This window comes from Penicillium lagena, assembly GCF_028827675.1.
Source record: "Penicillium lagena strain IBT 129212 chromosome Unknown utg000006l_segment0_segment0, whole genome shotgun sequence".
NCBI classification, from domain to species: domain Eukaryota; kingdom Fungi; phylum Ascomycota; class Eurotiomycetes; order Eurotiales; family Aspergillaceae; genus Penicillium; species Penicillium lagena.
The window spans coordinates 1,861,830-1,886,872 of record NW_026623227.1 but is presented as its reverse complement, the minus strand read 5'-3'; the positions used below and the strand labels follow the sequence as shown (position 1 = coordinate 1,886,872).

General features: G+C 52.2%; 9 protein-coding genes across 9 annotated transcripts; 5 read left to right on the top strand and 4 right to left on the bottom strand.

Moving 5' to 3' along the window:
* Window positions 1-265: 265 nt before the first annotated feature.
* N7510_008888 (H(+)-transporting V0 sector ATPase subunit a) lies at window positions 266-3,005 on the top strand (the record flags this gene model as incomplete). Its single annotated transcript, XM_056980813.1, has 4 exons — window positions 266-391; window positions 461-539; window positions 592-2,060; window positions 2,112-3,005. The coding sequence occupies 4 exons, from the start codon at window positions 266-268 to the stop codon at window positions 3,003-3,005; spliced, it is 2,568 nt and encodes an 855-aa protein (XP_056831022.1).
* A 450-nt stretch (window positions 3,006-3,455) lies between these two features.
* Window positions 3,456-4,583, bottom strand: fbp1 (fructose 1,6-bisphosphate 1-phosphatase; the record flags this gene model as incomplete). The annotated part of the gene is made up of 2 exons (XM_056980812.1): window positions 3,456-4,398; window positions 4,459-4,583. The coding sequence occupies 2 exons, from the start codon at window positions 4,581-4,583 to the stop codon at window positions 3,456-3,458; spliced, it is 1,068 nt and encodes a 355-aa protein (XP_056831021.1).
* A 2,997-nt stretch (window positions 4,584-7,580) lies between these two features.
* On the top strand, window positions 7,581-11,466 carry N7510_008886 (uncharacterized protein; the record flags this gene model as incomplete). Its single annotated transcript, XM_056980811.1, has 2 exons — window positions 7,581-7,920; window positions 7,982-11,466. Coding segments are annotated over 2 exons (3,825 nt in total), but the record flags the coding sequence as incomplete, so codon positions are not given.
* A 609-nt stretch (window positions 11,467-12,075) lies between these two features.
* N7510_008885 (AHA1 family protein) lies at window positions 12,076-13,368 on the top strand (the record flags this gene model as incomplete). The annotated part of the gene is made up of 4 exons (XM_056980810.1): window positions 12,076-12,298; window positions 12,372-12,454; window positions 12,513-13,171; window positions 13,248-13,368. 4 exons carry the CDS (start codon window positions 12,076-12,078, stop codon window positions 13,366-13,368), a joined length of 1,086 nt encoding a protein of 361 aa, XP_056831019.1.
* A 602-nt stretch (window positions 13,369-13,970) lies between these two features.
* On the bottom strand, window positions 13,971-15,378 carry lys9 (saccharopine dehydrogenase (NADP+, L-glutamate-forming); the record flags this gene model as incomplete). Its single annotated transcript, XM_056980809.1, has 2 exons — window positions 13,971-15,271; window positions 15,330-15,378. The coding sequence occupies 2 exons, from the start codon at window positions 15,376-15,378 to the stop codon at window positions 13,971-13,973; spliced, it is 1,350 nt and encodes a 449-aa protein (XP_056831018.1).
* Window positions 15,379-15,671: 293 nt separating this feature from the next.
* Window positions 15,672-17,005, bottom strand: N7510_008883 (undecaprenyl diphosphate synthase family protein; the record flags this gene model as incomplete). Its single annotated transcript, XM_056980808.1, has 2 exons — window positions 15,672-16,700; window positions 16,781-17,005. 2 exons carry the CDS (start codon window positions 17,003-17,005, stop codon window positions 15,672-15,674), a joined length of 1,254 nt encoding a protein of 417 aa, XP_056831017.1.
* An 860-nt stretch (window positions 17,006-17,865) lies between these two features.
* N7510_008882 (putative glycerol-3-phosphate acyltransferase Sct1) lies at window positions 17,866-20,247 on the bottom strand (the record flags this gene model as incomplete). Its single annotated transcript, XM_056980807.1, has 4 exons — window positions 17,866-19,050; window positions 19,099-19,367; window positions 19,423-20,020; window positions 20,074-20,247. 4 exons carry the CDS (start codon window positions 20,245-20,247, stop codon window positions 17,866-17,868), a joined length of 2,226 nt encoding a protein of 741 aa, XP_056831016.1.
* Window positions 20,248-20,844: 597 nt separating this feature from the next.
* Window positions 20,845-21,668, top strand: N7510_008881 (GRAM domain-containing protein; the record flags this gene model as incomplete). The annotated part of the gene is made up of 3 exons (XM_056980806.1): window positions 20,845-20,855; window positions 20,914-21,085; window positions 21,141-21,668. 3 exons carry the CDS (start codon window positions 20,845-20,847, stop codon window positions 21,666-21,668), a joined length of 711 nt encoding a protein of 236 aa, XP_056831015.1.
* Window positions 21,669-22,075: 407 nt separating this feature from the next.
* On the top strand, window positions 22,076-22,837 carry N7510_008880 (cytochrome b-c1 complex subunit 6 family protein; the record flags this gene model as incomplete). The annotated part of the gene is made up of 3 exons (XM_056980805.1): window positions 22,076-22,376; window positions 22,587-22,709; window positions 22,773-22,837. 3 exons carry the CDS (start codon window positions 22,076-22,078, stop codon window positions 22,835-22,837), a joined length of 489 nt encoding a protein of 162 aa, XP_056831014.1.
* Between the last annotated feature and the right edge of the window lie 2,206 nt (window positions 22,838-25,043).

The window sequence follows — 25,043 nt, the reverse complement described above, 5'->3', positions numbered from 1 at the left end:
ATCTTAGGATTGCTGTATACTGATCGAGATCAACGTCACCTCTCACGTGCCATCACGTGACCAACCATGCGGCCAGGTCAACCAGACCCGAGACAGACCACGGAGTAACCTCTTTGGCGGGATCTCTTCACAACAGAGGCGTTCAGTCGTCTGTGTCCCTTCTTTACCAAGTATCAACTCTCAAGTCGTTCCTTCACTTTCTAGCTCCTTATTTTTCCCTCTCCCTGGTGGAAGGACACGGCTACAGGCAGCCTCCTGAACCATCATGGCGAAGCGTGATACCTTCTTCCGCTCGGCGGACATGAGCTTGACCCAGCTCTATATTGCCAACGAGATCGGAAGAGAGGTCGTCAGCGCCCTGGGTGAAGTTGGCCAAGTCCAGTTCAGAGATGTGAGTCCTTGGTTGTCCCTTCATCATTGTTAACTTGCCTCGCCCCCACTGACTTGCCATACTTGCCAGCTCAACCCGGAGACCAACGCTTTCCAGAGAACCTTCACCAAGGAGATTCGTCGTTTGGACAATGTCGAGAGGCAGCTGCGTATGATATAACCCCATCTTTGCTGGAGGACCGCTTGTTGACTTTCCTTCAGGCTATTTCCACACCCAGATGGACAAGGCTGCCATTCCCATGAGATCTTCTACGGAATTTTCGGATACCCTGGCGGCTCCCCTGGCCTCAGAAATTGACGAGTTGGCCGAACGCAGCGAGAGCCTAGAACAGCGAATCGCCTCCCTCAATGACAGCTACGAGACGTTGAAGAAGCGTGAAGTCGAGCTTACGGAATGGCGCTGGGTGCTGAGAGAGGCCGGCGGTTTCTTTGATCGGGCACATACCCACACCGAGGACATTCGCCAGTCCTTTGACAACGACGAAGCTCCTTTACTGCGCGATGTTGAAGGCGGCCGGGGTGCCAACGGCGATACTCAGGGCCAGCAGAGTTTCTCCGAGATGAACATTGGCTTTGTTGCTGGTGTCATTCCTCGCGACCGCATTGGTGCCTTCGAACGCATCCTCTGGCGCACTCTGCGCGGCAATCTCTACATGAACCAGTCGGAGATTCCAGAGCCTATTATCGACCCGACGACCAACGAGGAAATCCACAAGAGCGTTTTCGTCATCTTTGCCCACGGCAAGAATATCCTTGCTAAGATTCGCAAGATCTCCGAGTCCCTCGGCGCTTCCCTGTACGGTGTTGACGAGAACAGCGAACTCCGACGCGATCAGATTCACGAAGTGAACACCCGCTTGGGCGATGTGGGCAATGTGCTGCGGAATACCAAGAGCACTTTGGATGCAGAACTTTCCCAGATCGCGCGTTCCCTTGCGGCGTGGATGATTGTCGTCAAGAAGGAGAAGGCAGTTTACGACACGTTGAACAAATTCTCCTACGACCAGGCCCGAAAGACGCTGATCGCCGAGGCATGGTGCCCGACAAACTCGCTTGCCTTGATCAAGTCTACCCTCCAGGATGTCAACGACCGGGCTGGCCTCACTGTTCCGACCATTGTCAACCAGATCCGAACAAACAAGACACCTCCCACCTTCGTCAGAACGAACAAGTTCACCGAAGCATTCCAGACCATTGTCAACGCCTACGGCATCCCGAAATACTCTGAAGCCAACCCCGGCTTGTACACTGTCGTCACCTTCCCTTTCCTGTTTGCCATCATGTTTGGTGATTTCGGTCATGGGTTTTTGATGACATTGACTGCTGTCGCACTGATTTTCTGGGAGAAGAAGTTGGCGCGGACCAAACTTGACGAGATATCGCACATGGCATTCTATGGGCGGTACATCATGTTGATGATGGGCCTGTTCGCGATGTATACCGGCTTCATCTACAACGATATCTTCTCCAGACCTTTCACCTTCTTCTCCAGTCAGTGGCAATGGCCCCAGGACATCAAGGAAGGTGAACTGGTCGAAGCATCGCTGAAAGAGAAAAGTGGTTACCGTTTCCCGATGGGTCTGGACTGGAATTGGCACGGGGCCGAGAATGGGCTGCTATTTTCGAACAGCATGAAGATGAAGATGAGTATTGTACTTGGCTGGTCTCACGTATGTAAAGCTTTTTTCTGGGTACGCTCTTTGACTAACCGATGGTTGCAGATGACATATGCTCTTTGCTATCAATACATCAATGCCCGGCATTTCAAGTCCAAGGTTGATATTATCGGCAACTTTATCCCCGGAATGCTTTTCTTCCAGTCCATCTTCGGTTACCTCGTCATGACCATCCTCTACAAGTGGATCGTGAACTGGCCGGAGATACGCGTGGATCCGCCCGGTCTGCTCAACATGCTTATCTTCATGTTTTTGCGCCCTGGCACGGTCGACGAAGAACTCTACTCAGGCCAGGCCATAGTTCAAACTCTTTTACTACTCATCGCCGTTCTCCAGGTCCCAATAATGCTCTTCTACAAGCCATTCTACCTCCGCTGGGAGCACAACCGTGCTCGTGCCCTAGGGTACCGAGGACTTGGAGAACAATCCCGGGTCAGCGCACTCGAAGATGAGGGCGACATGGACGGCGGTTTCCGTGACAGCATGGCTAGCGACGGAGAAGGCGTGGCGATGCTTGCCCAAGACATTAATGAAGGCGAAGAGCACGAGGAGTTCGATTTTGCCGACGTCATGATTCACCAGGTTATCCACACCATTGAATTCTGTCTCAACTGCATTTCGCACACTGCCTCCTACCTCCGTCTCTGGGCCTTGTCTCTTGCGCACCAGCAGCTCTCCATTGTGCTCTGGACCATGACTATCGGTGGCGCCTTCGAACAGGAAAACCCCACCATACGAGTCATCATGATCATCATCACTTTCTACATGTGGTTCGTGCTCTCAGTGGTCGTCCTCATAGTCATGGAGGGTGTGAGTGCAATGCTCCACTCCCTTCGTCTGCACTGGGTCGAGGCAATGTCGAAACATTTCATCGGCGAGGGTATTCCCTTCATGCCGTTCAGTTTCAAGACGCTATTGGAGGAAGACCCTGTCGACTAGATAGGGATTTTCGTGTTTTTTGATGTCTCTATTCATCTATCACTCTTGGCATCCTGGCGGGATTCCTTCCTTATTCGCCCGGTTTTTTTTTATTTTTCTGTGTACTGTAAGAAAGTCTAGAATAAACATATTGTTTCTATTTTTTCCGACGTAGGACCTCTACTGGATTTTTGCCAGAAAGGTAGTATAGTCTTCCTACTCCGATCAGGGAACGGCAGGTATATATTAATAATTTTTTTTATTACATTTTTGATTTTCATTTCCACGAGACGAGACACAGGTCATACACCGCAGGCCTGGTCCCACAATTTTTCGCCATAAGGACACGCAGGAAAAGACTGCGAGCGGAATGAGGTTGTCGTGGAATCATCAAGCAAGGAGACAGGAGCACGATCTCCGTCCAGCAGTTATAACTCCTTCAAGCAACCAGAAATTCGCGATGCCAGGAGCTTATTTATTGTACTTGTTGTACATATCGATAACCTTCTGGACCTCATCCTTGGATCCAAGGAAGACACCGCTCCGGTCGTGGATGTGCTCCGGGGCAACTTCCATCAGCCGCTCCATGCGCGAGTTGACCGCCAAACCGCCAGCGTTCTCAAATAACATAGCCATAGGAGCACATTCGTACAGAATGCGCAGCTTGCCCTTGGGGCTCTTCGAGTCTGCCGGGTAGGCGAAGATACCACCGTACAGCAGAGTCCGATAGGCATCCGCCACCATGCTGCCAATATATCTCGCGCTGTACGGCTTCTCGTTCTTGCCGGTGGGGAACTTGAGGCTGTGGAAATACTGTTGGCACCAATCGTCCCAGTACATGCTGTTCCCCTCGTTGACGGAGTAGATGGCGCGCTTGGTGGGGAGCTGCATGTTGGGGTGTGTGAGGATGAACTCGCCCAGCGAGTTCTCGAGCGTGAAGCCGTTGACGCCGCCGCCGCGCATGGTGATCACCAGCTGCGCCGAGGCGCCGTACATGGTGAATCCCGAGGCGACGAGCTCGGTGCCCGGGCTGAGCAGCACCTCCGGGCCAACGGTCTTGCCGGGACCCAGCGCCGAGTCTGGCAGCTGGAAGACACCGAAGATGGTGCCGACCGACACACCGGCGTCGAGGTTGGACGACCCGTCGATCGGGTCGCAGACCACGGCGTAGCGCGCGTTCGGGTGCTCGTCGAACCGGATCACATCTTCCTCCTCTTCCGAGACGAGGATGCGGCATTTACCGGAGCCGCGCATGGCCGAGATAAAAATGTCATTGCCGATCACGTCCAGCTTCTTCTGGTCGTCGCCTGTCGTGTTGGACGAGCCGGCTAGACCCGTCAGGTTGATCAGCGACGCGCGCCGGATGTAGTAGGCGATCGACTTGAAGGAGAACTGCAGGGCATGGCACAGGAGTCTTGTTATCGAGTTGTTAGTTCTAGTTCGCTGGGATGAGGGAGCTGGCGCTGGGACATACGTGAAATCACCCGAGGCCTCGGGGTACTTGGTCTGCTCTTCTGTGAAGAAGCGAGTGAGTGTGACGATGTCGGTGTTGATGTTCTCTTGGCCTACAGGAGGCGCTGCGCTGCCATTGTCGGCCATTTTGGATTTATGAGGGAATTGATGGGGGTGAGGGAGGGAGGAAGAGATATTTTGAGGAAGAGGAAACAAGTTTTGTCTCGGCTCAGGGCTTCGGGGGGAAGAATGGATCTATATGGAACTGATGGTTGTCGTGGACCTCTAAACGTCACGGGGCGCGGAACAAAGTACTTGGAAGCAGGTCACTCGCCATAGTCGGGCTGCGGGGCAGTGACCTCACGCTGAGTATCCGTTGGTTTTCGTCATTCCCCGCCTGACCCTCGGCCGGTTTTTCTTCTTCCCGGTGGACCGGGAATGCCCGTGGATCGCGCTGGATAATGGGAATGCGGTGACCCGATGGAGAATAATAATAGATAGAGCCTTGTAGATCGTCTGAATTACTTAGACGTCAATGTTGGCAGGCCTGTCCTTTATCGACCGTTGTTGGGGGCTTTTTTTTCAACTTCTACTACTCGGAAGATCCCGATCCTTCTCTTGATTCCTCTTGCCGAGTGTCGGGATCGACGCCGCGGAAGAATGAAATCCCTCCAGTCTCAGGCAGGGTCATGTGAGCCTCATTATTAGGTAACTGTTTGCCTAACCATGCAGGTGTCAACGCTAGACGGCCTTGGGTTAGTCTCGGCAAAACATGGTTCCGGGGCGGGAGCTTGAAAAGTTGATTTTTTTGGTTTTCGCTTCTCTTCCACTCAACATGACAACACTCACTATTTCTTGATTCTATGGTAAGTTCCAACTGCTTTTCCTTCATCTATCCCCCTCCCCAGCAACATGATGATACCCATAACCATTTCAAACTAGAGTCTTTGACCCTCCGGGGAATGAAACTTCTGTTATTTGCACGTCAGGCTGAGCTTGTCACTCTCGCACTTTCTCCTTGGAAAACCCACACATTGTCTGTCAATGCTCAGAGCTAACTCGCTCTTATAGAACTAACCTAACATATCCATGCTATTACAATGCATCCAGGCAATTTTGTAAATCGTGAGTTGACCACCTCCCCGTCAATCCCAACATTCCCCCATTTCACATGATGAACGCTTTTTATAATATACGCTGGATTTACCGTCCAAGGCCTTCGGGCCGGTGACGATAACTAATGGCTTTACTGATCTCTCTACCTCAACATGAATCTTGTCACACAATCTCTTGTTGTCGTATCGTATGCTAACAGATGCGAAGATTTTCATTAGGAACTTGAGGCTTTGAGTGGTAAGCCAAACCGCCCATTTCATCATCGCATCCCCACCCCCGTCCGAAGATGAAGCGGCACTGGGCTCCGACGGACAACGTCCGGTCTTGATGGATATGCCTATTTTGTGGCAGGCCTAGAAAACCTCGCCCACTGAGACAACCCCAAGATATTCATGGTCTTGAGAGAGAAATGGTTATGTGACTAGTCACTGACCCTTCCGATAGGCAGTATGTTGCTCATCTCAACTCAGCTCTAGTAGATCCCCAGGCAAAAGGTAAGCGGTTTTTGTTTATTGTTCTGTCTTTTTCATCCGCCTTTTATGATGATCACCCTAGATGACGAGTCTTATCCGAGTTTTCGATGCAGACAACCTTCTTTTTTAATACCATTCATGCTTTCCTGAATCATTTCTTTTTTGAAAATTTCTCATCATTGCGATTGTCATGACATGTGCTGATAATCTGCTACAGATATGCCATAAAAAGTAGATGTACGTTGGACCTTGTCTTTCTTCCCTTTGGCTCCATCTTTCCGTGATGAATCGACACAACAAAAAGACAAGCATATGTCCTAGCCGGCGTCAGTCGGCGAAGACGATACATGTCATGACTGATCAGTCCCGAGTCTCCTGCCTGTGTCTGCAACGTCCAGCCAGTTCTCGATGCTGACCGATTATGAATAGAGACCTTTGAACCGAGGCTTATATGCTTTGTTCTTTGACTACTAATGTGAGTTTTTGACCCTCTGCTCTTTTTGCTCCCCCCCTCATACCATGATGAATCACATTCAATATTATCACGACGGTCAACATAAGGAATTTTTAATTGATGACCACCGCCTGTGACAAGGCATTTATCTGACACCCCTCATTCTACTGCTTTTTGCCGATCGCATGTGTTAGTGTCTCGAATACTGACAGTTTTGCCAAAGTGTTTAGGTTACAACTCGTATTTCGGCAGGCTTTGATCCTGATTAGCCGAGTTGCAAGTCTATTGTAGGTGGAGAGTATGATTATCATTTCTAAAACGAATACAATTTCCATCATCCCTATTCGTTCCTGGCATTTGTAGCCAAAGAAACTGTAGACTGGCCGTTCACACCGAGTCCCTGGCCCGACAGTCAGGGTGGGCCTTGTTTAGTGCCAAATACCCCCTGGCCTGTCCAGCAATTAATTATCCCTGCTAAATCCGGCCCAGATGCTGATCGCTATTCGATGTGCTTGGATGCGGGGGCACCGGCATTGGACCTCTCAGCGTGGACGATAGGCGCCGGACTCAGCTCGGCGTGTGATGAGAATTCCCAAGTTGCATATCACGGCCCTCGACCCTCCACTCGCCCGCGCCTGAAGGCTATTGGGAAAGTTTTGTTGTTCCAAATATAGCTCCCCAGAACCCCTCAAATGGGCATGTGGTTGTGTTCCTATCTCCATTTGAGCCCCCACTAACTCGCCCTACAGCCCGTTAGGGTTAACTTCGCTTTTCCCAGCACAGGCTTGCTCTCCGCGCCGCGTGCGCCAAGAGCTGATGCGAAGAATAGAAACCTGTGCCGTGCCTCTCCTATTAGTCGGAAATTACCAATAGCTCTTTTGTTCCCTTTCTTTCTTTGCACCGCTTTTTGCTGTTGGGATTCTTCTTCTTTGACTTCCCCTGCGGCGACCATGGCTTCGGCTTGCGCGGCCTCTTGAGGGATGCATTCAATATGAATAGGTGTGCTAACCCACTATTCTGGACTAACAATCTAAACGTACTGATGGCCTTCCTATTATTGTATCTAGCTGGCTGGCTTCAAATCATGTAGGCGACGAGCAGCCGTCCCCGATTCGTCGAGAATACGCTGTTCAGCCACCTCTATTGACGACGGCATTGAGTGGCTCTCAATTCCAGGGTCACGGTGCGCTCCTGACTCCCTTGTCTTCGACTTCTCTCTCCAGCCCATTCACGCTCACGCAGGGCCAGTCGCCCTGCGTTTCATCACCCGGAAATACTAGGTCTGCATCATCATCTTCAATGTCTTCCCGACAAGCGGCGGCATACAATGTTCCCTATAATCCTCGAGACTGGGGGCCTGCGGGTGGTGCTTCCGCACAGGGTGCATATCCTCCTATGAACAACATGGTGCGCATAGTGCCACAGCAGCATACTCACACAGGTCCGACTTTTCCACGTTCGCATACGTATAACGAAATTGGAGACTAACATAATCACCATAGAGATGTCATTATCACCCCCTCCTCCGCCATACTCACCTCCAAGCAACCAAAATCGAATGCAACCGGATTCTTACAGGCAACCCAACTACGCAACACCCTCTCCGGCAGCATCGCCAGCGCAGCATCAATTGAGAGAAGCCAACTTCGAATTGTCGCCGGATTACCAACGGCGTTCCGCTCCCCGGCCCCGTCCACTGTCAATGGTTCAAATGAATGATGTCGACTTCCATCGTCAATCATTGCCTCCGCCACCTCCACAAGGAAATAATAGATCAATCTCTCATAGTCGGGTCGAAGCGTATCAAGGTGTTCCCTACAATTCTGCCGCATCAAATCACATGTCTAGACAGCCAATCTCAGCTGCTCAGTACGAACAGCCTCAACCTTCGCCATCATTCAGGAGCCTTGCTCCAACGGGACCAGTGAGCCAAGAAGACCTAGCAATACGTCCCCCGGCGTCTCGAAGAGCTGTCTCTGCTGGTGCGGTGGTGAGCAGTGCGGGTTCTTCGCGGTCCACAAGCCAGACTAGAAATGGGTCTCCGTCGAACAGTGTTTGGGGGCCTGGGATGCCACTGCCGCCACCACCCCCAGGACCACCGCCGACGGCGAGGTCGGTCAGCGTAAGTGGCTCCTCAGAGTCATCTGCTAGAACACCGCAGGCTTCCGTTAGGGCCAGAGCTCGAGCACCGCCGATGTTAGGAACGGGATTGGGAAGTATTCCGCCGACGCCGGCCGACTGGGTGGATGAGGAGTATATCAACAATCGACCAGGCAGGGACAAGGAGCCATTGCATATTGACACCGCAAGAGCTGTTAGATTGCCGGAGCAGACAGACCACCCAGACTCGAGCGAGTCGGCACACCAGTCTCAACGGACACCTGGTAGTGGTGGTCTTTTCCGTAGCCCGGCAATCCGCGACTCGAGCGTCAAAGGTATTCGTGAACGCCGGATTGAGCGGCGCCACCGACAAAGCCAAAGTATTGATATATCCAGCGCCGTATCCTCCAGCGGCAATCCGTGGTCGGAAGCTCTGGATCAGATCAGACCGTCTGACCTCGTTCTCCCGGAGCCGAGTGGAAGCCCAGATCAGACGCGGCATCCGAAATCATCGTCCAAATTCACACCGCTAAGCACTCGCAGCCTTGGCTTGGAAGAACAGCACATTGCGTCGCGGTCTCGAGCATCCTCCACCGGCCTGTTTTCTGATCAGTCGTCCCACTCTACTCCCAAACGGGAACCGAGGTCTGCAGGACCAACTGCTGCGTTTGCGGATACACCTCCATTTTCACCAGGCGGCGAAGGTTCATCATCGTCTTACCAGAAGGCAGCGCCTCAGGCATTACCTCCAAAAGCCCTACCAACGCCTCCTCTCAATTCCGCCAAAGAGGCACCACCGCGCTTGCGTGCGCCGTCTCGAGGAGCAGAGGATCGCCCCGTTTCTCATATTCTGCATTTGCCAAACGATGCTGTCTCGATGATGATGCCCCTTTCACCTCGTCGGCCTATCACTCAACAATCACCGCGCCAGACCTCATCATTAGAATCAATTATCAAGCAAGACACTAGCTTTGTGAACGATGCGTTGGAGCGATACAAGGTCTACATCGAGAAAGAAGCTAATGCCTCAGACGAAGCGGGGGCTCTAAAGATCTTCACGGAATTCATTCTTCTCGAGTCCCAAATTCGACGGCAGCGGTACGCCAGAGTTTGGGAATCTGGGCCGATGAATATAGATGAGGTACGAAGAAAGCTCTTCGAGATACCGCCGCCTGCGCAACAGCCTCCTACACCAACGCCCGTTTTGGAGATCCCGCCCAATCGTGCTGGTCGGCCTGAATCGGCTTGGTGGAATAACTACCAACCGTGCTTGTCTCCAATTGTCAGCATGAGCAATGACGAGATGAGCTCCAGGGGCCGCGCGCCTAGTCGCTGGTGGGAATCGAAGACTGGTTCTAGCAGCGGCGAAGGAAACGAGAGAAAAATGCAGAGATCCAAACGCGAGTCCAAGTACATGGGCTTGCCTCTCGAGGCTATGCAGTGGGATTCGGAATTGACACCCTCGAAACTAGACGATGCAGGGGCAAATTACACGGGCCACAGCAATGCTGCTTATGGGCCTGATGAATATCCTCCCGAAAAGGCTGGCTGGCATGAACAACAACCCGGGAATTATAGTGGTCGATCGATGGAAAGCCAGAGACTTGATATCTCGCGCCTGGTTACTCTCCCTCCGCCCTATCCACGCCATCATCCTGCCGTGAACAATAACCATCCAGATCTTGTCAGTTATCGAACCACAGTGCGCTCAATTACCGATCTCTCAGAAATCAAGTCCACCAGACAGCGATACCAGGTCGACGTCGAAAAAATGATCCAGGAGCACCAGGACCAAGTCAGGGATGGCCATCGCCAGTTCAAGTCAAACATACAGGGCCAGATTCAGGCGGGCAGCCTCACATTTGCAGAGGCTGCAGAGGCTGAGGCGGCTATGATTTCCGAAGACAACAAGCGCGAACGTGAACTGGAGAAGCGCCAGCTGGATACGTATCAAGATATTGTGCTCAACCCGATGCACACGATCCTTACGGACCGTATCGCCCGAGCGACAGCCTGCATCAACGAGCTCAGCAGCAAACTATTCGATGATGCGCAGCACGAGACCCCCGACCAGACGCAAGGAGAAGGCGACGAAAAGCCCGAGCTCCTGGAGAAACTGACGCAGCTGAAATGGCTGTTCGAAGCCCGAGAACAGCTCCACCGCGAGGCATATGATCTGGTCAGCGACCGCGATGAGAAGTACAAGGCTGTTGCGCTACTGCCGTACAAGCAAAACAACAACGAAGAAAAGATCCGTGAGACGCAAGCGTTTTTCTCTCAAGATGCCCTCGACCGAAAAGTCGAGTACGAGACCGCGGCCGTTGACCGCTTCGAGTCCTTCCTTGATACTATCGAGCAGAACGTCGTGCGCGGCGTGGAAGTGCAGCTCTCTGCATTCTGGGACATTGCTCCGTCCCTCGTTGCTCTGGTGCAGCAGGTGCCCGAGCGTCTGGGAGGCTTCCAGGTTCAGATCCCCACGACCGAGTATACGGAGAACCCGAGCTACCATGCCCACCCGCTACAATACCTCTACTCACTGCTGTCCCATGCAGAGAAATCAAGCTACCAATACATCGAGTCGCAGACGAATCTGCTGTGTCTCCTGCACGAGGTGCGTTCGGCTGTCATGCGAGCGAACCGCAATCTCGTGGAGGCAGAGCGCAACCAGCATGGCGAGAAGGCCGAAGATGTCCAGCGGGAGATGCAGAATACTAGTTCGGAGGAAGAACTGACACTCACTACCGACCTCAAGGATAAAGTTGCTACTGTGGAGGGACAGTGGGCGGAGGCGCTGGGCAGCCAGATCCAAGGGCTGCGAGAGCGCGTACGGGAGCAATTGGTGTTGGAGGATGGATGGGAGGATATGGAGCAGTTGGAGCAGGAGTAGCTGCAATTCTTATGCCGTCATGTCTTTAATTTGTTTGTTTTTCCGCTACGATATCCCACCACGTTCGTTTCCCTCTTAGGGCATTCAGATCAACCATGGTTCACGTGACCGTCTTTCTAGAGTCTTCTGTCGCGGATCACCCAGCGCTTTCTCTTTCTTTCTCTCTCTCTCTTCCCTCCAGGGCATTCTCCCCCCCCTTTCATCCCAATTGTCCCGACTTTCTCTTCTTAACTAACCTGAAATTGTAAGTTCTCTCTTTTTTGTTCTTTTTTCCTCCTTCTCCCTCGCACACAATCCCTCCCGGCAATCCTCGGCCAATCTCTTCAGGTTGGCCTGGGGTCTAATTGCCTGCCCCAGATGATGAGATACCAGCTGGCACCAGTCTGAGAATTGATGGATTCGCTCCTTCTTCACTGCTGAATAGCTTTTACGTCCGGAAATACGCTTCTGGTCCTGATCCTGGTGGCATTCGCATGATTCCACTTTTTTTTCGGTTGCCGAGAATACACAAAAAAACATCGCTAACGCGTGATTTGTGTGATTTATAGAAATTTAGCTGGGCACCTGGCCGATTTGACCAACGGAGGAGACTTTTTTCATCATATCATCATGGTTCTTCACAACCCCAATAACTGGCACTGGGTGAACAAGGATGCCTCAGGCTGGGCCAAGAATTATCTGCAGCAGAACCTGTGCTGCATCACAGCCGAGGAGGGAGGCGTGACGGCCAAAGTAGAGCGTGTGGTGTCGATGGATGGCGACGTAGATGTCAGCCAGCGCAAGGGCAAGGTCATCACCCTGTTCGACGTCAAGTTGCAACTAGAATATTCAGGTTTGTAGATTCAAATTCCAATGCTGTTTTTGTTTGGTCTCTTCAAAGCAGCTAAAATAAGGTATTCCAATAGGCAAGACTACCGATGCCGAAGAGGTGACCGGCTCGATTAGCATCCCCGAGGTAGCCCACGACACCGAGGAAGATGAGTTCGTCGTATGTCCCCCTCCCCCTAAAAATCCTCTCGCCGGATTGTTTTTGACTTGAAGATAAGTTCGAGATCGAGAACCACGCCGACGCCGCTTCGAAGCAGCCAGTCAAGGACCTGGTGCGCTCCAAAATCGTGCCCCAGCTGCGCCAGGCACTGGTCAAACTCGGCCCGGCCCTGATCACCGAGCACGGCAAGGACCTGCAGCATGCTCCCGGTGTCAACCCGTCCAGCGGGTTCGCCGCCGCAAGAGTCCACCCGCAATCGACCAAGGAGTCCGCCGGCAGCACGGGCCAGACAACCACCTCGACGACGGGCAAAGCCACTGTCAACACCACGACCGTGACGGCGTCCGACGAGTTCCGCACCACCGCCGAGGAGCTGTACAACTCTTTCACGGACCCGCAGCGCATTGCCGCGTTCACGCGGAGCCCGCCACGCCAGTTCGAGGGCGCTAAGGCCGGCGGCAAGTTCGCGATTTTTGACGGTAACGTCACCGGCGAGTTCGTGAAGCTGGAGCCCCCCAAGCACCTGGTGCAGAAGTGGCGCCTGGCTCAGTGGCCCGCCGACCATTTCAGTACCTTGGAGATTCACTTTGATCAAAACGACGTCGATGGCGTCACCCAGATGCGCGTCACTTGGTCTGGAGTTCCCGTTGGCCAGGAGGATGTCACGAAGCAGAATTGGGACATGTACTATGTCCGCAGCATGAAGCAGACCTTTGGGTACGTCTTCCTTCCTTCTTCCTTTCCTGCACACGTTCCATCCGGCTCTTTGCCAATACGAGCCTTTTTCTTCCAGATCCACTTCATCATCAAGTTTCTCTTCTTGGTCCTCGTTGCTAACGTTTATCGTTCTTTTCCTTGGCGTAGGTTTGGCACTATTCTCTGATCGATTCCGCAAGCTTTCACTGGCTGCATGACTTGGTGTCTTTTCTTTCGCGCTTCATACAAAAAACAAAGACAAGGAGTATTAGGCAAACTCATTTACACACATTCCCTCCCTCACCCATGTGTCGAAGAGATCGACATCGTCCCCATCTTGCTGTCTCTTTCCCTTGGAGGAAAGAAAGACATAGCAAAACACGCACACACACCCTCATCCACATACTCCGGCTCTTTGCTTCGTTTCTGACCGGAGTTCTATTTTTTGTTTTCCCATGCAATTATTTGTTGGCCTGTCTGCAATAACAATAACCTTCATTGGACCGAGTCACGGGTCCAATGCTGCTACGATAGAGGAAAGTGATTTATGATAATGAAGTCAAGAAGAAAGAATGTTTCACGTATAGTTAAGATATCTCTCCACACGTACCGGTGCCGCTTGGTGGCTTTAACCAGCCCATCGCCTGCTTATCATAGCCTAGTTCCTTCAGGGCCTCCAGCTGAAGCTTCTCTAGCTCTTATTTCATAATCCCCCCCCCTAGAGCCGTTTTCTTACAAAATGGTCTATAGCGAAATGTGATCTTTGTGATTCATTCTCTTTTGTATATCACTACCCTTATTCTATGGGAATTTTTGACACTTACAGAGTGCGCTCAATCAGCTCAATGCCATAGTCCTCCTTCAGAGTCTTGATAAGAGGACCACAGATGTCCATGGACATAGGCGCAAGGACACCCTTCTTGGAGATAGTCCCATCAAGAACCTGCTTCACCGCCACACCGCAAGGAATACCAACAAGGCGAGCCATCGCCGAGTACCCAGCCGGGTTACCGTAGTCGCACAAGGTCGAAGTGCGAGTCTCCTTCGAGCCATCCTTGTTCTCGATCTCGAACTTGTGCTGCAGCATGACGAGATCGCGCTCCTCGGGACCATACTGCATCTTCTTCTCGAGGGTAGCGCAGAGGGTATCGAGCGGGTTGCCGCGCGGGGTGATAGGCTCGTCGGAGAAGAGGCCGATCCAGCGCAGACCAGCTAGGAGGCGGTTGCGCTCATCGTTGCTGGGGAAGGTCGTCTTGGAGGCCACGGCCCACTGCAGATCTTGCTCACTGGCGGAGGTGGCGCCGAGTAGGGCCTTAGTCGCGTCCTTCCAGGCGATGGGCTTGTCGAAGACGGGGTTGGGTTCATCGCTGAGGAAGCCCGTGTCGACGAGCACCTTGATCATCTCGGGGAAACCCTGGTAGCGCAGCGTGCCGCGGATGACGGTCTGCGCCTCGGGGATTTCGTACTTCTCGCGGAAGGGGGTCGAGTCACGGTTCGGGTATCCGACGAAGGCAAAGCCGGGATAGATAAAGTACGGCTTGGCAGTAGCCATGAGATCCGGACCGTCGATGCTGACTAGCTTGCCGTCCTGGTAGATCTTGGCGGCGTTGCGCAGGGCAAGAAGCACGCCGCGGCTGGACCAAGAGAACTTGTAGCCGAGCGGGTTGTCCGAGCACTCGGGGGCAGGGAGACCCCCGCAGAAGGACACAAAGCCCGTGATCTTGCCGCCGGCGGCGTGAACCTCCGAGATGGTCTTGACGGCGTACAGGTGGTCGATGCCAGGGTCCAGACCAATCTCGTTCATCACAGTAATGCCCGCCTTCTTGCACTCCTCGTCCAATTCCATCATCGCCGGGCTGACGTAGGAAGTGGTGACCACATGCTTCTTAGTACGAATGGCCGACTTGATGACCAATGCGTGGAAGGTGTAGGGGATCAAGGAAATAGCCAGGTCATTTTGGGACAAGGCAGCGTCGAGAGCGGCATCGTCGGAAACATCCAGGGAAATGGCCTTGGTGTTCTTGAAGCCCTCGCACAGCTTCTGGGCGCTCTCGAGAGTCCGGCAGGCTACGGTAACCTGGACGTCGGCCTTGCTCAGAACCTCGACGGTAGGCTTGGTGACTGCGAGAAGTTAGTCTATACTGAAGTGGAACAGTCAATTGGGGCCGTTGGAGCATACCGAAACCCGAGCCCAGCAGTAGAACCTTGGAACCAGCAATCGGAGCCATTGTGAAGAATGATTGATGATAAGAGTGGAAGAAGTTCCGTTCACTTCATCCCGCATTCTTTTCTGCCCCGCCGTGTGCGGTGGGTGAGTGAGTCATCATGGGCCGGTATCGGGGTTCCAATCGTATGTAATCGGATCTACAAGAGGTTCTATCGACGGATGGATTATTATTGAATGCGTTGGATATCTTCGGGGGATATAATCAGTCGAGGGCTAGAACGAGCCCCGAATACCACAAAACTCCACTGAATGCTAATGAACACCAAGATAGATAGACATGGGACAGAGACGAGACTAAACAGCCTTGACCTTTCCCTGCCGCAACAGAACGGCATCCGCATCCTCCTCACTCGTCGACTCCGGACTATCGCCGGCAAAGTTGCCCTCGGCGTCCGGGTTCTGGCGGGACTTGGCTATGCGCCGTTGCCAGGCCAGCATGACGGGCAGGAAATGCCACAGGTCGAACTCGGGCCACATTACCTCCAAGAACACAATCTCGGTGTTGTCGTGGCATTGCCAGAGCATGAAGTCGCTGAGTCGCTCCACGCCCGATGTGCGGATCAGCATGTCCAGTGGTGGAGTGCCCTTGGTCAGCATGTGGTCGGAGAGAGTTTGGCGGGTGATAGTCTCGGGGGAAATGTAGACGGGGTTTTCTGCGTCGGAGGAGGAAGAATTGGCTTGTGATGGGTTTTTGTTGGATGGTGGTTGTTGATGCTGTCCCTCTTGCTGGCCCCCTAGATGCAGTGTTGTAGAGGACGAAAAGGAGGACTCGGACTCGTACACTCGTGGTTGGGATCGGTCATTTCGCAGAATCGTATCCTCCTCCTGCGTCGAAGACTCCGAGGTCGACTCGGAGTCGCTATGGGAATCAATAGTTTTGCCCGACCCCGTTGTCTGCGCGCGGATATTCAGCGCAATATGCGATTCCGAAAAAGGCGCGCGCGCCGCCACGCCAGTCGGTTTCGCAGACCACAGCGGCGTGCTGTAATCCTCCACCGTATCGCGAATAGCGCCGGTGATCTCGTCGCGGGAGGTATAGGGAAAGCAGATATTGAGGATGCGGTCACCGTTGCGGCTAGTCATCTCGACAGCCTTGTTGACAGCTGCCAGGACATCAGGCTTGAGCAGCTCGAGCCGGCCCAGAACGCGAATTTGCGCACCGTACCGATCGAGCAGATCACCATGCTGGGCCATCTCCGACAGCTTCACCTTGGCCATCTCCATCAGCGCATCGACCTCGAACTTGGACCGCTTGAAATTCTCGATGCTGAACGCGTATATCGTAACGACTTTGACTCCGCTCTTGTAACAGACCTCGAGGATCTGTGGTTATCAGATATTATTGTCAGCCACCAAGGCAAGCCACACAACCAGGGGATAGCAAAGCTTTTCCGGGACCGTACCCTTGCCAGTGCCTCAAATCCCAGATTATGGCCCTCCACCGTCTCGATCCCGTGCGATCGTGCAAACCGTCGATTCCCGTCCATGACAAAGGCCACATGTTGCGGGATGGGACCCTGGCGCAGGGCGCCGACGAGCAGCTCCTTGAGGTTGGAGATAGCGAACTCGATGGGCGGCGAGGCGAGGAACCAGTTCCGGAGTCGGGACAGGTGCATTGAGCCCGCCATGGTGAGGGCGGATGTGTTGTATGTGTATGGACAAGCGGCTCGCCCCTCGGGGGTGGTTGGAGAATTCCAAGGCTGAGGGAGAACGAGCGATAAAAGAGAGAGAGAGAGAGCGGAAGGATGTTGTGTCTTGTGCGGGTGTACAACAACAACAGGCTGACGTGGTCAGTTCGGAGACAACCACCACAAATCAAAGGCTGCAATATTTTTGGCTGGCAAGGTTTTTTTTTTTTATGAAAAATGTCTTCTAGCCCTGCACATCCAACGGTCTGAGCACAACCCCGGAAGTGGCAAATGCGGGATCATCAGCCGCAGCAAGAACAACAGCACATCTTCATGCCGAGCCTCGGTTACTCCAGAGAACACCTTATGATAATGTTAGCGCTCGGCTTGAATAGTAAGTAACAAACTACATATACATAGAACGTGTTGTATAGAATGGAAAAAGACAAGACAGGCGACTACGGTCCCTTCGTAAGAGATTGACATTACCATTTCATTTACTTCTATCGAGCCCGGTGGTTCATACAGATCGTTTGTACTCAGATAGGTTTTTGATGTACTGGGTCGAGGCTGGAAGCTTAATGGGGGACCACTGCTTGCCTGCCGCAACAATATTCAATGTTATCAACATGAACTCGGCCTCCGGCCCCCCGAACAAAATGTCCAACACCGAATGTGTCTCTGTGTGGGATGATGGATCCATATTTTGAGCAACAGAATCAGTCAATACAGCTGATAAGCAACATAGAAAAACATGGGATATCTCTCAATACAGCTATATGAGCAAAGAAGCAGAAACAGCAATAGCTACATACAAGAAGCACCAGCACCAGCAGCACAGGGTATAGGCCAACTATAGGCTATAGATCCTTCCGCTCGCCATCACTCCCCGGCGTACTCGGCCCCGAGCTCGCCATATCCCAAGAGCCATCCTCAGATCGGCGACGGCGCTGGCCGCGCTCACGCATAGCGTCGCGAATGCGCGAATTGACATCCTCCAGAGGATCCTTGGGCGTATCCTTGGGCGTGAGGGGACTGAGTGGTTTCAACTGATGCCGCGAGCCAGGTCTGGGTCCTGCGGAACTGCTGCGGCTGCGGTCTCGGCTCGGGGGTCTTGTAGAGAAGAAGCCGATATTGGCGAGGTTGTAGAAGGATTCGTTGCGGGGGAGGGGTTCTTGGGAACGGAGCGGCACGCTGTCGTTGTCGTCGTAGTCGTCGTGTGTGTGGATGGCGGGGATATCATTGTCTTCCCGGTTGACTTTCCAGAATGGGTCGGACACGATCCGCGCGGCGTCGAAGTCTGGGAAGAGTTCTGGACCCATTGTGTTGATGGCTTCCGTTACGAGCTGGGTCAGGGCTACCCGTCTGGCGCGAAGCTTTACCAGGGTATTGGCAGATGAGGGGTTCAGGCATAGAATGAGTGGGCGTAGAGATTTGATAATGTCCATGCCCACCTCGCCGATTCGGAGGGCGGCAAAGGTGATTGTGGGGAATAGGATCATGCCGATCAACACTACCAACCAGAGTGGTACCCATTCTGGAATCAAGCCTCGGATGCGGTTGTGGTACGTCCAGTAAGTGAAGGCTGCGGTGTAGGACGCGTACACGGCTGGTGCAAAGGCCAAGGCAATCAATAGCTTCCAGGTGGCCATCACATCTCGGCCCTGCAGTTTGACTGTGGAGGCAGCTAGCGCTTCCTTGGACTTTTTGATCGAGAGGTATTTGGTGGCGATGAAGACAGGGGTGAAGAGGAGCAGACCGGGCAGAGTTCCAATGGTGAGAAGAGCCAGCTGGCCCAAGCGGTAGATCAACTTGGCAATGACATGGATGATCGAGAACTTGGCGTAGGCAACTTGATGGTCCCGGATGCCGAGGATGCGGAGCTGCTTATTATAGTCCACAATAGATCTTCGGAGGTGCACTATACGTGGGTCCTCCTTGTAGTGCTCATAGCCCTTGACGAGTCGGCGGTTTAGTTCGACAACCATTGGAAGAGGAAGCTTCTTCCCTTTGGTGTTGTACAACCGACGGGCCGCTTGGATGACCTGTCGAGAGATTAGCTGCAGCATTGGATAAGAAAGGCAAGATCTTACCATGAGCGTTTCATAGTCGGGACTGGTGACGGTGACAGCAACCAGACTTTGATAGATGATATCTAACAGTTTGCCCACCGACTCCCGTCGTTCGCCCTTTTTGAACTGCTCCACCAGCTCTTTGGGCACCTCGAGTGGGGTGCCAAATTCAATGACCGCCCTCGATCGGAATTTGTGTGCATGGAAATAGTTCATGCCGCAGGGAACGATCTTCAGGCCACAATTCGGATTATCTGCCAGCGTTCCCAGTGCCATCAAGGCCACACCCGCTAGATGTTATCTTAGCATTGATTGTTCACCACGTTTTCGAAACAGTTGACCAACCTTTAAGCGGCAACAGAGATGGGCGGTCATGACTACCACCTTCGGGGAAGATGCCCACACAGCCCCCGGCATTCAGTCTCGCAAAGACCGCCTCATAGACCGCCGTTTGATCCACGTGCGGTGCAACCTTGAACTTGGAGCCCTTGAACTCCGAGCGGTCCTGGTCCGACCCATCCCCAGTGAACTTCCCGTTGTCGTCGATGTCATCCCGCCCCGTCAACTGGAACAACGCATCCCGGTGTTTGAACGGTTTCTTGAGCACCAATTCCTCCGGCCCCCGAATCTCCGCAATCGCCGTACTGTGCGACGTCCCGTTGATCGTCGGCAGCGCAATCGTCCCTTCCGCTTCAAACCCCGGGCCTTCGAAATTGGTGCCGACTCCGCGCAGCAGAGTGGGCTGGTTGACCGGGTCGGGAAGATAGACGGTGCCGGTCCCGGGTTTAAGATTGTCCATTGCTCTCGCTACGGGTAGTGTTCCAATCATCCTCGCCAGGAACCCGATAAACTTGCGCCGGAAAGATTTGTCTGCGATCAGCCATGATATGCGGCGGTGGGCTTCGCTGCGGATGACGCGCATTAAAACAAGTGAGTCGACAAACTGGAGAGAGCTGCTGTTAGTTGGAATTTTAGGACTCAAATAGTGTCACGCACCTGGTTTGCATGAGGGGCAGCGACCAGGATGATTGGGCCGCGTCGCGGAATCTTCCAGGACCCGCGGGGATGGACCTCGCGGAAGAAGAGATCAATGAGCACGGAGAAAGTCCAGAGCACCAGATCGTACAGCCACCCGACAAGGGGCGGGATATATGGGCCTTTCGTGCCCATGGCGCCGTTGGGAGGAGAGGAGGGGATAGCTATGGGGCGCGGGTAGTGAGTGCGGAGGAGCTCGACATGGGCAGTGTCTGCAGGGAGAGAGTCAGTTGGCGTAGAAAAAAATAGAATAAAAGGATGATGAGCCCACCCGTGGGAGTTTTTAGTGTCACGCGATCATGGGGGGAGAGAAGAGAGAAGAAAAGTGAAAAAGCGAAGAAAGTTGGAGGGGAACTGAATCCGTCGAATCCGGCAGGGCACAGACCGTGGACCGCAGCTACATAGGAACCGTCAGCTTCTAGCTCCTTCTAGGTACCTACAGTACCTATTTTGCAGTAGTGTCATAATGGCCATACAGGATAAATAAATCAGAAAACATCCATCCCAACAATCCCCGACTTCTTTCTCTGGTTTTGTTGGGGTGATCGACAGCGGATCGATGGACACTGCAGAGTTGAGGCTGACCGCGAGAGGGTCAAAGGTACATGAAAATACTACGGAGGATCTTACGGCACAGAGGTACTGCTTATCTCCGGCTGCCCCGCAACTTGTCTAGATCTCTCGTCCTCCAAGCTCTCTCGCACTTAGACTTTCTCCTTCTGTCATCTCACCATGTCTATCAAGTACGTGCGCCCGCCCCATCTACTGCGGCTTCTTTTCCCTCCTTGCTAACCCCATTAGCTGGGTGATGCTCCAAGACCACGAAGGCTTCGTGCGTCTGCCCAACGAACGCCTGATCTACTCCTCGCCCCCGCGCACCAGCCTGACTCTATCCCCGCCCAGCGCCTACAAAGGCAAAGAAACCCTCTCCGTCCAAAGCAGCGCTGGCTGTATTCACCTCACCAACCAAAGAGTCCGTTCCTATCCCACCCACCCCCGCCACTTCCTAACAACCCAATCCAAACCAGGTCGTCTACCTCCCCGCCCAACAAACCGCAGACTTCCAGTCCTTCTCTTCCCCTCTCCTCAATGTCCACGACTCGCACGTCTCCGCGCCCTTCTTCGGTCCCAACGTATGGACAGCCCTGGTGCAGCCCGTATCGGGCGGAGGCATCTCACCGAACCTGCCAGCCGTGCAGCTGAAAGTCACCTTCAAAGAAGGGGGGGCCTTTGACTTCCATACAAACTTTGAGCGCATCAAGGAGCGTCTTGCGCAGGCCGTTGAGAACACCGATAGCGGGACCCGCGGTCTCCGCGGCGTGGATTTGACGGCTATTCACTTGGACGAGCTGCCGGCATACGATGCTCCGCAACATACCAGGAACCACTACTCGGGCCCGAGTGAACGGCCGCCTCCGCCGGCAGAATCGCAGAGTGCTGGACGCAGACCGTCGGAAGTGTCGCCTGAACCCTCCGAGCCCCCGCCATGCTATGAGGAAGTGCAGTCGCAGAGCGTAGCTCATGAGTTGGAGGAGCGGCTGCGACGCAGTGGTTGAGTAGCTGACCTGTCATTTTTGTTTTCTGGTCTCTTTGTACAGTATCATCTATCTCCATTATTAGCTAGCGATCCGGAAGCGGTTACTATGGCATAGTATTATTTAGAAGGAACCCCAGGAGTTCGGGCGTTTGACTTTCCCGTCGGTTCTAGAAAATCTAACAAGAAATTATTTCTTTTTTCCTATTCATTACTATCATAATAAGATTTAGTAGTAAAACAGGTAAAAACATCTGCCCGTCCACTTCCAGTGCCCGTTGTAGCAGCCAGCCAATCACGTGCGCCACAATTAGCAACGCCGACTCATCCCGATTTTCCTTCAGACGCAACCACTTCAATCTCAACCCCTACCCTCCCACCTCCATTCCCACGCACCACACCACCCAATTGACACCCGCATCCACCGCAATGGGTCTCGCCGACTTTTTCTCTGACGTCGTCTCCACCCTGGGCTTCGCCGAGGCCCAGGCTGAGGCGCCCGCCCAGGACGTCGAGTCCAGCTCCGACGCTGCCGAGCCCGCCGACAAGAGCGACGACGCTGCTACTGACGACAGCTCCGAGCAGGCGGAGGATACCCCCGAGGAGTCCTCTGAGGAGTCTGAGGAGTCTGAAGAGACTGAGGAGACTGAGGAGGGTGATGGTGAGGCTGAGGAGGAGGAAGAGGAAGAGGAGGAGGAGCCGGAGGATATTAAGCCTAAGCTTGAGGAGGGTAAGTCTCGTCCATATTGTCAATTGGATTATCCTAGGGATATTATTGTCGCTCTTGTGGTGTGGGATGGCTGCAGGAATTAAGATGGCGTCTGCTCAGTCTCAATTTCCTGCATCCGAACCACCATGACCCATCGCTCGTGCCAATGGCATGCCTACTACCATTGATCGGACATGAACCAGTTGCTGACCTGACTCGTTCCTTGTATAGACTGCGCTCACTCCGCTCAGTGCGCCCCGTACAAGCACCACTTCGACGAGTGCGTCGAGCGCGTCACCCGCCAGGAGGAGGACGAGGACCACAAGGGTCCCAAGGAGGACTGTGTTGAGGAGTGTATGTCCCCCTAACTCAATTCATCAGGACGCGAATGCTAATATGACTTGACTTGATTGACAGTCTTCCACCTCACCCACTGCGCGACCGCCTGCGCCGCCCCCAAGCTCTGGCGCGAGCTCAAGTAAACGACTCTTCGCGCGTTTACTCTCTTCGGGGAACGCCCGAATCCCTCACTTATCTGATGGCTGTCTGTCTGTCCGACAGCACAGCCTGCCGCCGTCATCATCATCAAATTCCTGGTTTGACACATTGGTCTTGTGTGGTCACTCCTCATGTGTGTTTTGCATATTGTGTTTTGTTTCAAGACAGAAAGAGAGATGGGAGATGGGAGAGAGAGAAGGAAAAATGATATAATAGACCGCCTGTCTGCTGCCCTCTCGCTTTCTCTGGTCTGCCTTGCTTGTACAGATAGCTGGTCTTTATTTAGTGTTACTACTAAGTGTTGTCGTTTTTGACAACGAATCTCATCTGTTTAGACCATGTGGTTTACTGATAGAGTAAATGGAGGAGGATACTGCTTGTGGAACAGATGAATGCTTGATTTGTTTGGGTGAGTCCCTTCGGTCGTATCAACATGTCCAATGGTCTTATATACAACAAACATATCATCGTAAGTACGTCCAGATAGATGACAAAATATCCACAGCCAAACCATATGAAGAGACATAGACACCTGATCCTGAGGTCACATAAAAGCAAACTAACAAGTGGGGGGGTATTTATAGTAAAGCAGGGCGGGCATAGGGGAATTGCTAAGGACACAACAGCTTTTCCTAGGGACACAACAACTTATGTAATACAGATGATTATATAATTTAAAATGTCATGTGATCTGTATTGGGATTACTACAGCAACATAATTCTAAATGCCTATACCAAAACTACAGCAACATCATTCTAAATGCCTATACTAGAGTAGTATAAATCTAGAGCTCTTCTCCTCCATCTTCCTAGGTTCTTCAATTACCTACCTCTCTACATCAGATATGGAGCCCCCTACAGAGCAGATCTTTGATAGTAGAGAGCTTCTAATTGCCTCTGTGCGTGAGCATGCTCTCTCCTACGGCTACGCTATTACGACGATAGCTTCAAATACGAATCGAAATATTACTCTTGGCTGTGATCGTGGTGGTAAATATCATGATCGAATCAATGCACCAGAAGGGGCAAATCGACGATTGACAACTACTCGACGGATTGGGTGTCCATTTAGGCTATATGGGAAGAAGATTCCTAATGGCGAGAAGTGGGAATTAGAGGTACGAAACCCAAGTCATAATCATCAAGCTAATAATAGTATGATAGGTCATCCATCTGCTCGCAGATTTACAGATGATCAGCTTCAAACAATCTATACTATGTCTGAGGTTGGATCAACGCCAAGTGAAATCCTTAAGGCAATTCAAGCAGACAATTCAGAAGCTTTAATTATAAAGAAGGATATTTACAATGCGCGGGATGCTTTACGAAGACAAAAGCTAGGTAATAATACCCCTCTTGAACTTTTACTAAAGAATTTACAGGAAAATTCGTGGAAATATTCTTTTAAGCAAGACACAGAAGGGCGTATCCTCTTTTTTATGTTTGCACATCCTAAATCAATCGAGTACGCTAACAAATATAACAGGGTTTTTGTACTAGATTGCACCTATAAAACGAATCGATATCAGATGCCTCTACTGCATATTATTGGCATATCTCCCTCAAATTCAACATTTAGTATCGCATTTTGCTTTATGCGGAACGAACAAGAAGAGAGCTATATTTGGGCTCTAAAGGCTTTTTTCTCCTTTCTAGATCCCTTACCTTTTGAACCTGTTCTTTGTACTGATCGAGACCTTGCTTTATTAGGTGCATTAAACAATGTCTGCCCTACATACCCACATTTACTTTGTATATGGCATATTAATAAAAATGTGACTCAAAATACAAAGCAGCATTTCTCTACTAATGACGAGTATCAAAAATTTCTACAATTATGGATTCAGCTAACTTACTCTACTACAGAGGATATATATGATTCTAGGCTTCTAGAACTAAAGAAGCAATTTCCCTTACCCCCTATTCGCTATATAGAGGAAACTTGGCTAATTCACAAAGAGAAATTTATAGTTGCATGGACACAGCAGTACCTACATCTAGGTAATTCAGCAACCTCCCGAGTTGAAGGTTCACATGCCTTTTTAAAAAAGCATCTAGGCGCTTCAACAGGGGATATGTTACTTGTATCTGAAAGGATTTCACAGGCTTTGCAAGCTCAACATGCTAAGCTTGAATATGACCTCGAAAGAGATCAGATTGAAAAGGTAATTGTACCCTCACAAGAGCTTT